Source organism: Macaca fascicularis, chromosome 1 (genome assembly GCF_037993035.2).
Source record: "Macaca fascicularis isolate 582-1 chromosome 1, T2T-MFA8v1.1".
NCBI lineage: Eukaryota > Metazoa > Chordata > Mammalia > Primates > Cercopithecidae > Macaca > Macaca fascicularis.
The window spans coordinates 117,857,741-117,873,880 of NC_088375.1; the positions used below are offsets into that span (position 1 = coordinate 117,857,741).

Genomic DNA, 16,140 nt, shown 5'->3' on the forward strand with positions numbered 1-16,140 from the left:
TTTCTCTGTTTGTAGAACAAGAGACCTGGATGGATGCTTTCTTAAAACTTCCAGCTCCTAAAAGGACTGTGGTCCCAGGTCACATAGCAGGCCAAGGCTAAGGTTTGATCAAATGTCCCAACTCCCAGTCAGTGACTCTTCTCATCATATCACATATACCCTCTGGGGAGCCTTGGCTTCCTGGAGTTGGAAACTCACAGCCAATGGCCATGTGCTCTATTACAGCTAGCATTTGTTAACTACTTACTCTGTGCAGGCACTACATGTTAATTCACATATTGATTATTATCTGTATTAACTCATTTAATCTCATTACAGTCTAATAGAGTAAGTGCTATTTGTGTCCTTGTAGAAAGGAGGAAACCTAGACACAGGTGATTTAAGTAACTTGTCCAATGTCAAATGGCTCTTAGCTGTCATGAAGCTGGGATATGAATTCAAGCAGTTGGGCTTCTGAGTCCATGCTAAACACCATACTGTACCTCTTTGGCGGTAGCTGGTAGAAGAATTTACATTTTGTTTGAAGACTGTCTCTCTGAATCTATCCTTCTATCCATCTGTCTCCCCATCTGTCCAGTACTACTTGTGAGGAGCCATCTGTGTGCCTTGCGTTATGTCAGGTGCCGTGGTTGAAAGGTGAGGCATACCTAGTCTTTGTCCTCCAAAGATGCACAGTCTCTGGGGCTGATGATGCACCTCTGTTCAGTTCAGAAAGTGCTGGATGAAAGACTAGACATTGGCAGAGCTAGATCAATACATTAGAATCTGTAACAGAACGAATAGGGCACACACATCAGACGTACCTGGGATGGTGGGGCTCAGGAATCTGTATTTTTAACAAGCACCCTTGGTGATTCTTATGCACCTTAAAATTTGAGAAATGCTTCAAAGGACCATTTCTTTTTTTTTTTTTTTTTTTGAGACGGAGTCTCGCGCTGTGTCACCCAGGCTGGAGTGCAGTGGCGCGATCTCGGCTCACTGCAAGCTCCGCCTCCCGGGTTCACGCCATTCTCCTGCCTCAGCCTCCGAGTAGCTGGGACTACAGGCGCCCGCCACCACGCCCGGCTAGTTTTTTTTTTTGTATTTTTAGTAGAGACGGGGTTTCACCATGTTAGCCAGGATGGTCTCGATCTCCTGACCTCGTGATCCACCCGCCTCGGCCTCCCAAAGTGCTGGGATTACAGGCTTGAGCCACCACGCCCGGCCTCAAAGGACCATTTCTAAGGAAGTAGAAAGCTTGGTTTTCTGCCACTGAGAAATGCCCAGCCTAGTTACAGAGGCAGGCATAAGTATATGAAATACTGAGAACAGGCATTTTTGAACTATTCTGGGGATGCATGTTCCTTGGAAGTCCCCTGAGGGCTGCTATTGGGTGGGGTTGGCAAAAGGGACCACAGGAAGTTAGGGGAGCAGGGCTCTAGGCTTTCAATTTTGAGTCAACTAGAGCAACTTCTTATCCATTGGACTGGATTGCACTGAAGATTTAATTCAGAGAAATTCCACTGCTTAAAAGATGATTAAAAGTCTTTTTAATTTAAGAAAATCTTAAGGAAGTATGTAAGGACTTATGTGAGCTAGATTAAACTTAAAAGCTAGGAAGCCCCAAGTAGAAAGGGAAGTCAGTGTGTGCCTCTGGTTTCTACCAAGGCAGCTGGGTACATTATTTAACTGAGCGAGAAGGAATTCAGGAGGAGGAGAAGATGGGGGAACCATTAAACACTTTTATTTTTCAGATTATAATTGAAGCATAAGCTATTAACTTGTTTTATATTATAAAACATCATTTTAAATGACAACATAGTATTCCATTATCTTGGTGAACCTAAATTTACTTAGATGCTCTTCTAATAGATGTTTATAATGTATCAATACTTTATTATCCTAGTGCTACCATGACCATTGTTGTATATTACATATGTTTTTGCATGTTTCCTCAAGCCTCTTATGATTAATTGCTGGAGGGTAGCTGAAATGCAAGAAGGCATATAAATTAACAAATAAAGGACCAGTAGGACAAAGTAATTAGCCTTGAGGCTTTTAAAGGGCAACAATGGCAGAATGTGACATGTTAGTGTCTTAACTCATAGATCCACGCTGCCTTAGCCAATAGGAGGCGCTTCTTAGAGGAAGGGTGGGAGTGAGGCCTCTGGACTGGCAGGTCTGTGACACATGCTGCACCCGGCGCTGCCTATTAATAGGGCCAACCCAACCAATAGTCAGGGCCTGACAAGGCTCTGTGTAGCTCCACCTTTCACAAAATGCTTTGAGTCAGATGTGTTATGGAATTAAAATTTCTTTTTTACATTTTGGAAAGGTAATACAAGATATTTCCTCTGCATATTAAAAACCCCACTTAATTATGGGGAGCACCCTGTGGGTCAAGCATAGGAACAAGTATTTATTTCATTCCTATATATTTAGAGGTCTCAGTCTGATACAGTCATAGCCCAGTGTGTGCAGTGAGCTAGAGTGAATTAGCACAATCATAACTCACTGTAGCTTCAGACTCCTTGGTTCAAGTAGTCTCAAGTACCTGAGACTATAGGCAGGAGCCATCATTGCTGGCTGATCTTTAAACTTTTTATAAAGACAGGGTCTTGCTATGTTGCCCAGGCTGGTCTTGAACTCTTGACCTCAAGCCATCCTGCTGCCTCAGCCTCCCAAAGTGCTGGGAGTATGTATAGCCATGAGCCACTGTGTCCTGCCAAGCACAGGAATATTTTTGTGGTGAAACGATAATGAATATTTGAAGTAAGTGAGAAAATAAAGACTATAAATCCTTGTGTTAATTCAGGTCAGGTCAGGATTTGCAGCTTAATGATTTTGCTACCAACTTGTGAAGACTCTTTTGGCTTCAGAGATTTTTTGATTTCAGAATTGAGGATAAGGGATTTGGGGCCTGTACTGGTCTGTTTTCACACTGCTATAAAGATCTATCTGAGACTGGGTAATTTATAAAGAAAAGAGGTTTGATGGACTCACAGTTCCATATGGCTGGGGAGGCCTCAGGAAACTTACAATCACAGCGGAAGGCGAAGGAGAAGCAAGCATTTTTTTCACAAGGCAGCAGGAGAGAGAGAGAGAACTGCCACACACTTTTAAACCAACAGATGTCATGAGAACTCACTCTCTATCATGAGAATAGCATGGGGAAACCACCCCCCATGGTACAATCACCTCCCACCAGGTCCTTCCCTTGACACATGGGGATTACAATTCAAGATGAGATTTGGGTGGGGACCCAGAGCAAAACCATGTAAGGGTCTGAATTTATTCTGTTAAATTTGAACAGGTAGGTCTGACCTAGCAAAAGAAAGAATTCTCAGTCCTTGATGCTCAAGGAGTTTGTCTGCTCATCCTTTCAAGCTCATAAGGAAGTTGGGAGCTCTTCATAAATTTGCAGATGATGAGTCTAAATATTACTATTTTCTGTACTAAATATTACACTTTTTTTTTTCCAGAGCCTCTTCCATCTCCTACACTAACTTGTGCATTGACTAATGGAAGCATTGAAGTCCAGTGCATGATACCGGAGCATTACAACACTCATCCACAACTTAACACGTACTCATGGGATTGTCCTTTGGAGCAATGTAAACACAACTCAACCCATATATATTTTAAGATGGAAAATGATCTTCCACAAAAAGTACAGTGTACTGCTAGCAATCCATTATTTAAAAGAACATCATCAATCATTCCGGAAACCTGTATCCCAAGCAGTGGTGAGTAAATAACTAAATGTGTCATGGAGGCTTTCAAACCACAGATGTGGTGACTAACCTAAGGTTCACAATTTTGAAATGTAAAACAAGTTACAATTTTTAACAGAAACCCCATTATAGATATAAAGCTAACATTATTTAGCACTTTCTGTGTTGAGCACCATTCTAATACATATGTTAATTAATTCAATCTTCACTTATCCCTATTTCCTGGTGAGAAACCAACAGAGAGAGAGTTTAAGTTGTTTGCCCAAGGTAACAGCTAGTAAGTGGCAGAACCTGGCTTTGAGTAGAGGCTGTCTGGCTCTAGAGCCCATGGTTTTAACTATTCACAGTGCTGCTTTGTAATATTGTTAATAATCATTATGTTCTCAAAGGTTACATATCTACTACAGGAACATGCATTTGATCTGTTTCCTTAGGCTTAACACTAAGTTAATATCACGACAATCTGTCTTGGCTATGATTTTCTAATGTTGTTTTAGTATTATTTACATTTGCAATTTTTATTATGTTTTTTACATTATATCCCCAGTTTAACAAACAAAAAGGTCAGTGACTTGAAAGTGGTTTATTAAAATATAAAAGAAAAGATGAAAATAGTAAATATTGTTATTCAGAATAATATAATTGTAAATAGTGAACAGGATTCCAGGGCAAATAGAGAATATGGGTCTCTAGGGCTGGGATAAGGTGAGTCTATGAATGAAATTTTTCTGAACAAGCAGCTGAAACAGATAAGGGAAATTAGCAAATACAAGAAATATAAGAAACTTGGATTTTAACTGGTGAGCCACTCTAAGTCTCCCGTTTATTGTCTTTTCCGAACCCTTTCAAAGAATAACTTAAAGCCATTAAAGTTATGTTATTTTCAGACAAAGCAGAGTAACTTTTGGGAAAGACATTTTTCAAGAAGAAAAAGTGGACGTCCTCGTCAGGGCGGACAGCGGCAGCCGCAACTGCGGGCCTGGGGCTTGGGGCCTGGAGCCTGGGGCGGGGGCCAGGGCGGGCGGTCCCTCCCAGCACCTGGCGCGGCCCGCCCTGCCGCCCACCGTCCTGAAGGTCAAGGCGCTTTGTTCTGCATTGCGGGCGGCTTCCACGGCGGCGGCCCAGCGGAGGAGGCGTAGACTGCAGTGAGCCCGCTAGCTTGGCCAGCCCCGTGTACCCCGCGGCCCTAGCGGCATGCCGGGAGGAGCGTTCAGGCTTCTCGTTTTTTAGTTGGAGACGTCCAGGACCTCTTTATTAGATGTTTAGGAATTTCAGTTTTTCCGTAGGGCAGTGGTCATCGTGAGCCTCTGTGGGGTCAGGCTGGGCTAACTGGGGTTTCGATTTTAAGTTTCCTGTGGCCGAGGGCATGTCTGACTGGGAAGAAAGTCCTTGGCATGACTTCTTAGCTGTTGGGAGCTGTGCGGTGCGAGCGAGATGGGCGGCGTGCACTCCCCGAGGACAGGCCTGAGTGGCCTTAGCCTAGTTACTCACGGGACTTGGTTTACCAGACAAGGGGATAAAAACATTCAGATGGCAGATAACAGTTTTTCAGATGGGATTCCTTCAGATTCCGTGGAAGCTGCTAAAAATGCAAGTAATACGGAAAAGCTCATGGATCAGATGATGCAGAATCCTGGAGTTGTGGCAGCTTTACAGGAGCGACTTGACAATGCCCCTCACACCCCTTCCAGCTACATGGAAACTTTACCTAAAGCAGTAAAAAGAAGAATTAATGCATTGAAACAAATTCAGGTGAGATGCGCTCATATAGAAGCCAAGTTCTATGAAGAAGTTCATGACTTGGGAAGAAAGTACACAGCATTATACCAGCCTCTCTTTATCAAGAGAAAAGAATTTATCACCGGTGATGTTGAACCAACATCTGATATGGAATCAGAATGGCACAGTGAAAATGAAGAGGAGGAGACATTGGCTGGAGACGTGAAAAAAATAAAGTAGTCATAACAGAAAAAGCAGCAGCAACAGCTGAAGAGCCAAATCCCAAAGGAATTCCAGAGTTCTGGTTTACCATCTTTAGAATTAGTCCAGGAGTATGATGAACCAATCTTGAAACACCTGCAGGATATTAAAGTGAAGTTTTCTGACCCTGGACAGCCTATGTCTTTTATATTAGAGTTCCACTTTGAACCCAACGACTACTTTACTAACTCAGTCCTGAGGAAAACCTGCAAGATGAAATCAGAACCAGATAAGGCTGATCCATTTTCATTTGCAGGTCCTGAGATCATGGACTGTGACGGGTGTGTACTATTGACTGGAAGAAAGGAAAGAATGTTACTGTCAAAACCATCAAGAAAAAGCAGAAGCATAAGGGTCGAGGCACTGTTAGAACAATTACTAAACAAGTATCCAGTGAGTCATTTTTCAACTTATTCAATCCACTGAAAGCGTCTGGGGATAGAGAATCACTGGATAAAGATTCTGAATTCGTATTAGCCTCTGATTTGGAAATTGGACTCTTTTTCCATGAGCGGATAGTCTAAATTGGACACTTTTCCCATGGGCTGTGCTATGAGGACGATGACAATTTTGACGAAGGTGAAGAAGAAGAGGAGGAATTAGAAGGTGACGAGGAGGGAGAAGATGAGGATGATGCGGAAATTAACCCCAACAAGGAACCCAGCCAGCTGGCGGAATGCAAGCAGCAGTACGAAGTGGAGGTGGGCGCCTGGCAGACCGGCTGTCGGGACTCCGGGCCTGTAGGGGAGGCCTCAGTCTTCGCCGCATGCGGCACAATCCCGTCGACAGCGCTTACTCCATCTAGTTCGTTTTCAAGTGCGTGATTTTCACTTTCACTTTTCTTTTTTCCTTATTGTTTTGCTTAACTTGTACAGTGGCAACTGAAATGCATTTCAGAAATAGGAGGTTTCGTCCAGTACCCTCTGCAGCCTTGGTGCCTGTAGCTCTGGACTTGCCTGGGCCTTTCCCTGGGGGAGGGCTCCATAGACCACGTTGGGGTGGGGTGGGGTGGGGGTCACTTGGTAAAAAGGGCCGAGGTCTGGTGATGAGGTTCCAGGGATCTAGAACCTCTCCTACCGCTCCTGCAGTTGGACTGAATTCTTCCCTTTCATTTGAAGAAACCCACTTGCTGTTTCCAGCCGCTTAATCTGCCGAGTGTGCAGCCTGCATCACCAGCTGTATGCTAATCATCTCAAAAGGGCTGTGTAGAGTAGGGCCCTGTTCTCCTTAGGATATTGCTTCTTGATTTTCTTCTTTTAGGGTTGGGTCAGGGTTGTGGCACACCACCTCAGGCGAGAGCTGCCATAGGTCACTTCATATTTGTTTATCCCTTCTTGCCTGGGAGGACTGTGGCCTTTTGCTGTCGCTCGTCCTTGCCATTTCTGAACCACCCTGGTGACCTGAGCAGGAAGATGTGCCACTTCTTAGCAGGGGCAAGGGCTGTGCAGAAGAAACACTGCTTCGTGCCACCAGGGCTGAAGACACGAGCCTGTCCTCGTGACATAGGCACCGCCCTGCTGCAGGAGCCGGGATTCGGCGATCTTCTCCAGTGAGGGGCTGGGCTGGGAAGTCCTGCGTTTCATTTGAGCATATGAGCGTCAAGTCCTGCTTTCTCAGTAGCCCCCTTGCTGGGCCCTACCATTCATCCTGTCTGAAGGTCCGGGTTTGGTGTGACTGCTTGGTGGCTGGTGAGTGGGGTTTCCAAGTGGGTGACAGTGCTCTCCGGCAGCCTGGGATGGCCGTGTCCGCACTGACCAGGCCTGTAGAGAGTGCTCAGCCTAACCTTAGAACACATTTATAACTGAATACAGTGTTTTCAATTTGTACGTAATAGTTAGAATATTCTATTAAAGTTATGAAACATGGAGAAAAAAAAGAAAAAGTGCAAATGAGTTCCAATTTATAACTGACAGAGAAAAGATCAAACCCACAGAAGTGTCACTCTGTTTGTACAAGTCACACAATTGCAAGAAGTTTTTAAAACAAGCTGCAAAGTTATAATAGTTAAGCTTGCAGCAAACACTCCTTTATTAATTCTACCTTTTGAGTGTTACATAATACCTAAGGCATACAATATGGAAATGCGATTTGTTGTAAAAGCAGATAGTTGCTTTATAATGGGAACAAAAAATAAAACCAGTACGCTTTTGCCTTTTGGTATATGTATGCTGCATCTAACTGACAAGGAGGAAGAAGATGACCACATATAGACAGAGCAAGCAAGTTGAAATCTTGAAAAATTTTAAGTGTTCCAAGAGACAAAATACTTGAAGGAAATAATTTCTGAGTAAGATCCCTCTACAGAATTACATGGAATATTTTAGGGGATTTTTAAAGATTTTGCCCTGGTACTAGTTTTAACTTTATGTTTGCCATTAGAGTTGAAGACACAAAGTAAGATTACTCTTACTGAAAGTAAGGTTACTTTCCTTGTAGATAGTCTAGTAAAAGATCATAAGAGGGAATAATATTCCTCTTATTGATTTGAAATAAGTACTATTAATTTGAAAAAATTATTTTAATTATTAAATAATGGTGATTCATCCATCCTTCTTTTACATTTTCTTCCAAATTGATAGTTCACATATATAAAATAGATTTTGAAAGTTTGAGGAATGTTGCTTGATAGGTCTTAGGTTTAAATCCTGGAGTAGTGTTGACATCTGAGACATACATCTGGGCTTCTGACCCTGGTTTCTGTTAACCACATGTTGGAGGACCTTCTCCTTTTAAAATACAAACCAGGGCCCCCTCTTTTCCTTTCTCCGCCATCGTGGTATATTCTTGCCTCCACTTCTCGCCATGTCTTCTCACAAGACTTTCAGGATTAAGCGATTCCTGGCCAAGAAACAAAAGCAAAATCGTCCCATTCCCCAGTGGATTCGGATGAAAACTGGAAATAAAATAAGGTACAACTCCAAAAGGAGACATTGGAGAAGAACCAAGCTGGGTCTATAAGGAATTGCACATGAGATGGCACATATATTTGTGCTGTCTGAAGGTCACGATCACATTACCGTATCAAACTGAAAATGTCACCACTCTCTGGAGAGTTCGACGTATTTTCCTCTCTGAATCTATTATGAATGCGTTGGTTGGCTGGGTTCAGTAATAAATATGTGAGGCCTTTCATTTAAAAAAAAAAAAAAAAAAGTACAAACCAGGAACTGAACTTAATGATCTTAATGGTTCTTTTGAACAATAACAGTCTAGGATCTTTTTTTTTTTTTTTCCCTGTGATGATTTTTGAATGCTTTTGTGTGGAACCACATGCATCATAACAGATATAAATCCGTGAAAGTATAACAGTTAAATACTAGATCTTACTTTTTCAGGTTTTGATTTCTCATCTAAACTTTCCAATGTTTTGGCAGTGAAGCAAACTAACTCACATTGACTAGCCTGCTCTTCTTTAGCAAACCCTTCAAATAAATGCCTCATTTCCTCCTCACCACTGTCATTTTAGATTGGCCAGACGGTTGCTACTTACCTTTTAAGAAGGAGGAGACAGGTGGCCAGGCATGATGGTTCACACCTGTAATCCCAGCACTGTGGGGGGCTGAGGCAGGCGAATCATGAGGTCAGGAGATCGAGACCATCCTAGCTAACACGGTGAAACCCCATCTCTACTAAAAATACAAAAAATTAGTCGGGCATGGTGGCAGGCACCTGTAGTCCCAGCTACTCAGGAGGCTGAGGCAGGAGAATGGTGTGAACCCGGGAGGTGGAGCTGGCAGTAAGCTGAGATGGCGCCACTGCACTCCAGCCTGGGTGATAGAGCAAGACTCCGTCTCAAAAAAGAAAAAAAAGAATGAGGAGACAGGTTGAACCAGGTGGGGTGACTTGCCCAAGGTCATTTAAGTATTGGAGATAGAATTAAAATTTAGGTCTTTGAATTCTAGAGTGTTTTTGTATGATACCATCCTGACTATACATCTCAAGTCAAAGTTTAAAGTTTTCTTTGATTTATTCATAGGAGTGAGCTAGAGAAACCTATACCATGTAGATATACATAGTAGATATTGGTCAAATGTTACTTGATCTTAAATCTCATTTTCTCATGTTTCTTGTAACATTTTGTCTAATAGGACCTTTTTGTGGTTTGTGGTCATTTTAGCCATTACATCTGCTGTCATACCATCACTGCAACCCAGAAATGGGGTGATGGGGTTATTAACTAGTTAAACACAATCTAAAGGAGAATTTTAGAGATAGTTAAGATTGACGGTGGAGTTCTTGTCCACCTCCTATTGTATTGAGGGAATAAACTAATATTTACTGAAGGCCTCCTCCACAACAAACTCCTGTAAATGATTTACATAAATGTGTCACATTTAATCCACACAACAAACCAATGGTGTGGGTATTTATAAAGGAGGTATCTGAGGCACAGTGAGACTAAATAACTTGACCAAATATACACATTTATTAAGAGCAAAGCCAGGATTTGACATTCAACTCCATCTGAACTCAAAGCACTGTGTCTTCCCCACTGTATTGGTAAGTGAAAGTAAGAAGATAACTCAAAGATGTAGAATTATAATCTGGAATTGGAATTTACTTCCATTGATAAACCATTTGAAAATTGCAGCTCCAAGGCATTGGGAGATGGAAAGAAAGCTAGTGAGCAATGATTTATTGCCTTTGTGTCATGCTCCTACAGTTTGCTCCTCCTTATCTCCTTATCTGTGGTCAGAGTGGATAGCATGGAGGTTTTATGCCCATGCTACAGATTTTCAGAAACCTCAAGGTTAGAAAGCTGGTTTATGGCAGCATGTGAATATAGACGGACTTACACAGATTAGAAAATTGAGAAGTTGAGGGCAGTAGAAAATTCTGGATAGAAGAGAACGTGGGATTGGGAGTGAGAAAACCTGGGTCCTAGACCTGATTTCATTGCTTACTGGCAGTGTGAATGTGGGGCATAATAACACTTACTTTACAAGGGCTGAGGAAATTAAATAAAATAGCATGTGGGAAAGGGTATTGATGATGGTTAGTCACCATAAAACTGGTAGTTGTTATTCAGGATACAGGAAGAGTTTCAAGAGACAGGACATTTGGTATAACGTTATATACAACCAATGGTTTAAGGAGGACAATGTAGAAGAGGTTGTGGATTTGCACTTTGGAGGTCATTGTTGACAGACCTTGTGAATAGATGAGGGTAGGAACCAGATTCCTGGGCTTTAAGTAAGAAGAGGGATAGTCCAATAGGCCAGTTATATATCTGGCTGTGAAAGAGGAAAAGAAAATCTGAGTACCTTTGAGAGTCAAAGGTTATTTCCAGATAAAGAAACCAAGTGGACTTCATCATTCTCTTTTAGATAACTGCTGGGAAGAAGTAGGGTCATTGTAACACCCTCCACATTGACACAGAACTGTAATCAGGAGCCCAGGGAAAGTGCATATTTTTTGAAGGAGTAGGCAAGAGGATATTCTCTAGAGTACCAGTTTCCAACTGTTGTCCACATTTATGGACCAAGAACATAAAAGAAACATTGCTCAGCTTCGACCTGAAGTTATGTAGAACAAACATTTTTCTGAGTTCAACTAGATGATTTTTTTTTCATAGCTGGGGTGGACATTATGTTACCTGTAGGCAGTAAGTCACTGAAGGACCCTGCAGGTAGAGCCTCAAAAAAACACCCTTTGATCTTACTCCTTAAAAAAAATGGGAGAAATTGGAAAAATTCATCATAGAAACACAAAAATATGGAGAAGTAGGAAAAAGGAGAAGAAGGAAAGAAATGCAGCATAGGAAATAATATTATGTAGACTGAAATGAAGAATGTTAAGAATATTTGAACAAAGTTTGAACCAGATGAAATGTAACAGGCAGAAACAGAAGTAGGAGAATTTTTGGACTGATTTAAGTTGGTCTCTTGTGACTTTTGTGACTTTCCACCAGGAAGAATAGTGATTAAGAATGTGCACTCTGCTTTTAAAAATTGAGAAAGAAGGCTGCATGCAGTGGCTTATGCCTATAGTCCCAACACTTTGTGAGGCCAAGACAGGAGGATTGCTTGAGGCTGAGAGTTTGAGACCAGCCTGGGCAACAGAGGGAGACCCTATCTCTACTAAAAATTAAAAGATTACTGAGGTGTTGTGGCATGTGTCTGTAGTCCTCGCTACTTGGGAGACTGAGGTGGGAGGATCACTTGAGCCTGGTATTTTAAAGAAATCAAATCAATAATTAATAATCTTTCAAAACAGAAAGCACCAGGTTCAGATGGGTTCACTGGTGAATTCTACCAGATATTTAAGGAAGAAATATCAATTCTCTATAATCTATTTTAGAAGATAGAAGAAGAGGGCATACTTTCCAACTCATTTTGTGAGGCCAGCATTATTCTTGTGCTAAAACCAAATAACAATACAAGAAAAGAAAATTAAGACAAATATTTCTCGTGAACATACATGTAGAAATCTTAAAATATTAGCAAATTGGATCCAACAGTATATAGAAAGAATTATACATCATGACTAAGTGGTATTTATCTCAGGTATGCAAGGCAGGTTCAACATATGAAAATCAGTTAATCCATCACATTGACAGACTATGAAGGAAAAATCACATTATCATACCAATAGATACAGAAAAAGCATTTGACAAAATCCAACATCAATTTATGATAAAAACTCTCAGTAAACTAGGAATAGAGGGGAAACTTTTTCAATTTGTTAACAAATGCCTACAAAAAACCCTGCAGCTAACATCATCTGTAATGGTGAGAAACTTGAAGCTTTCCCACTAAGACCAGGAACAAGGAAAGAATGTTCTTCTCACCACTCCTTTTTAATATTGTATTATAAGCACTAACTAATGCCATAAGACAAGAAAAGGAAATAAAATTTATACAGATGAGAAGAAAGAAAGAAACTTGTTTTGGTTCTCAGATGACATGAATATCTATGTATATAATCCAAAGGAATTGACAAAAAGCCTTCTGGAACTAATAAAAAACTCTAACAAGGTTGTAGGATACAAAGTTAATATACAAAAGTCAATCACTTTTCTATATAACAGCAATGAACAAGTGGAATTTGAAGTTTAAAACAGAACACCATTTACCTTAGCACCCCAAAAATTCAATACTTAGGTACAAGTCTAGCAAAATACATACCACATTTATATGAGAAAATCAACAAAACTGATGAACAAAATCAAAGAACAAAATAAATGGAGAGATATTCTATGTTCATAGATAGGAAGACTCCTTATTGTGAAGATGTCGGTTATTTCCAATTGGCTCTATAAATTCAGTGCAATCCCAAGCAAAATATCAGAAGTCATTTGTGGATATCAACAAACTGATTTTAAAGTTAAATGGACAGACAAAAGACCAGAATAGCCAGCAAAATATTGAAGGAGAACAAAATTGGAGAACTGATACTCCTCAACTTCAAGACTTACTATAAAGCTACACTAGTCAACATAGTGTGGTATTGGTGGAAAAATAAAAGACAAATAGATCAGTGAATCGGAATAGAGAGCCCAGAAATAGACCAACATAAATATGGTCAACTGATCTTTGACAGAGGAGCAAAGGCAACACAACGGAGAAAAGATGATCTTTTCAACAAATAGTGCTGTAACAATTGGACATCCACATGCAAAAAAAATGAATCTAAGCACAGACCTTATGCCCTTCACAAAATTGTACTCAAAATGGACCATACATCTAAATGTAAAATATAAAACCATAAGACTCCTAAAACATAAGAGAAAACCTAGATAACTTTGAATATGGTGATGACTTTTTAGCTGCAATACCAAAGACATGATTCATGAAAGAAGTAATTGGTAAGCTGTACTTCATTAAAATTAAAAACATTGCTCTGTGAAAGACAATTTTAAGAGAATTAGAAGCCAAGCCACAGACTGGGAGAAAATATTTGCAAAAGACACATCTGATAAAAGACTATTATCCAAAGTATACAAAAAAAAACTCTTAAAACTCAACAAGAAAAACACAAACAACCCAATTAAAAAATGAGTGAAAGGCCGGGCGCGGTGGCTCAAGCCTGTAATCCCAGCACTTTGGGAGGCCGAGATGGGCGGATCACGAGGTCAGGAGATCGAGACCATCCTGGCTAACCCCGTGAAACCCTGTCTCTACTAAAAATACAAGAAAATTAGCCGGGTGAGGTGGCGGGCGCCTGTAGTCCCAGCTACTTGGGAGGCTGAGGCAGGAGAAGGGCGTGAAACCGGCGGGGTGGAGCTTGCAGTGAGCCGAGATCGTGCGCCACTGCACTCCAGCCTGGGGCACAGCAAGACTCCGTCTCAAAAAAAAAAAAAAAAACAAAACAAACAAACAAAAAATGAGTGAAAGACCTCATCAGACACCTCTCCAAAGAAGATATACAGAGAGCAAGTAGGGATATAAAAAGATATTCCTGGGCTGGGCGCAGTGGCTTACACCTGTAATCCCAGCACTTTGGGAGGCTGAGGCAGGTGAATCACCTGAGGTCAGGAGTTCAAGACTAGTCTGGCCAACATGGGGAAACCCCATTTCTACTAAAATTACAAAAATTAGCTGGGCATGTCCTATGTCAACAGGCATCAGGAAAATGGAAACTAAGACAACAATGAAATACCACTTCATGCCTACCAAAATCTGGACAGCACCAAATGCCGGTGAGAACGTGGAGCAACTGACAGCACCAAATGCTGGTGAGAACGTGGAGCAACTCTTATTCATTGCAAGTGGGAATGCAAAATGGTACAGCCACTTTGGAAGACAGTTTGGCAGTTTCTTATAAAACTGTACATACTCTTACCATTCAGCACAACAGTCATGCTTCTTTCTATTTACCCAAAGGCATTAAAAAAAAACTTATGTTGACATAAAAACCCGCACACGGATGGTTATAGCATCTTTATTAATAATTGCCAAAACTTGGAAGCAACCAAGATGTCCTTCGGGAAATGAATAGACAAACAAACTGTGGCACAAACAGACAGTAGAATATTATTCAGCACTGAAAAGAACTATCAAGTCATGAAAAGACATGAAGGAAACTTAAATTCATATTACTAAGTCAAAGAATCCAATCTGAACAGACTACATGCTATGTAATTTTACCTATATGACATTCTGGAAAAGGCAAAACTGTGGAGACTGTAAAAAGATTAGTGGTTGGCAGGGAATATGAATAGGTGGAACACAGAGGAGTTTGGGGGCAGTGAAAATACTCTGTATGATACTGTAACGATGTTATACATTTGTCCAAACCCACAGAATGTACAACTGAATGCTAATGTATGGATTTTTTAGTGATAATGATGTATCAGAGTAGTTTCATTAATTCTAAAAAATGTGCCACTCTGGTGAGGGATGTTGATAATGGGGAGGCTATGCATGTGTAGGGGCAGGGTATATGTGCAAACTTTCTGTAACCTCTGTTCAGTTTTTTTGCGAACCTGAAACTCAAAAATATTTAAAGCCAAATGAAGCTAATGTACTAAGCCATGAATCAAGTTTGTGGAATAACCCCAATTAGAGGAACAATTCCAAGTGTTTTAAAAACATAGTAATTTGGGTGCATATTTCAAGGGGCTGCATTCTAAGGATAAAAAGAACTACAAAGAAAAAAATTGTAATGTTTTAAGTAATTATATAGTTAGTGGTAATGCTGGTATTTGGTTACTGTTCAGTATGTACTGCAGGAAAGTGCAAGTGAATATTTATATTGTTGTTATTGAATATTGGGATGTTTGGCATGAAAGAAAGGAGATTCAGCTGTAAATTGATTAGGTTAAGTAAAAACTGTAGCCCTGGATTTATTTAAAGGTATTAATTTGAACCATATGAAATTGCTGTTTCTCTAGTCAAAAACCATTGAATCTTGGCAACTGAATAGGGTTCAACATAATGCCAGCATGACCCATCAATGTATTTTGTCTCTTAGAAAATCATGTATTTCCTGGTTCTGTCCTTTGAAATGTTCTAGAAACAAGAGCCAATCTCATAGCAATTTGCATGCTTCTTGATTCTTGGACCCAGATTTGAGTGACCAGTGTTACCTGGTGTGCCCAGACTTCCCAGTTTCCGCACCCAAATTTCACATCCCAGGAAACTCCTCAGTTTCAGGAAAACCAGGATGATTGGCCACCTTCACCCAGATTATGGTATCTAATTACCATTTCCCATGAAAATGAACCAGGGCCTTTGGGACAGTTGGCTGATTCCATATCTGGCGCATGGAATGCATTAAAATAAGCCTTGAATATCTTGTTTTACCGCATAACAAGAAAGTTATCAAAAAGACTTACTATGATGGTACCAACAGGACTCAGGAGCCACTCTGAAGAGGTTCCCTCTGGCCAAAAATAAGACAATTGGAACATCAATAAGAATAACAACTTCAGTAGATTGAAACACATCAATTGTGCTCAGTTCATGAGTTCATAATGGTACTAAAAACAAATTTAAAAACTCAT

General features: G+C 40.7%; 2 protein-coding genes and 1 pseudogene across 3 annotated transcripts in view; all 3 read left to right on the forward strand.

Annotated features, from left to right (window-relative positions):
* The window catches only part of CD58 (CD58 molecule), a 56,348-nt gene that overhangs the window by 30,839 nt on the left and 9,369 nt on the right, over positions 1–16,140 (forward strand). For both annotated transcript variants that reach the window (XM_005542206.5, XM_005542207.5), the window contains exon 3: positions 3,462–3,725. In XM_005542206.5, coding sequence (XP_005542263.3) covers positions 3,462–3,725 — 264 coding nt within the window. The remainder of the gene's footprint in view (positions 1–3,461; positions 3,726–16,140) is intronic.
* LOC102123450 (nucleosome assembly protein 1-like 4 pseudogene) lies at positions 3,795–7,575 on the forward strand (annotated as a pseudogene).
* On the forward strand, positions 8,477–8,726 carry LOC102123072 (large ribosomal subunit protein eL39). The gene has a single exon (XM_005542205.5). It carries the CDS (start codon positions 8,496–8,498, stop codon positions 8,649–8,651), a length of 156 nt encoding a protein of 51 aa, XP_005542262.3. The 5' UTR covers positions 8,477–8,495; the 3' UTR covers positions 8,652–8,726.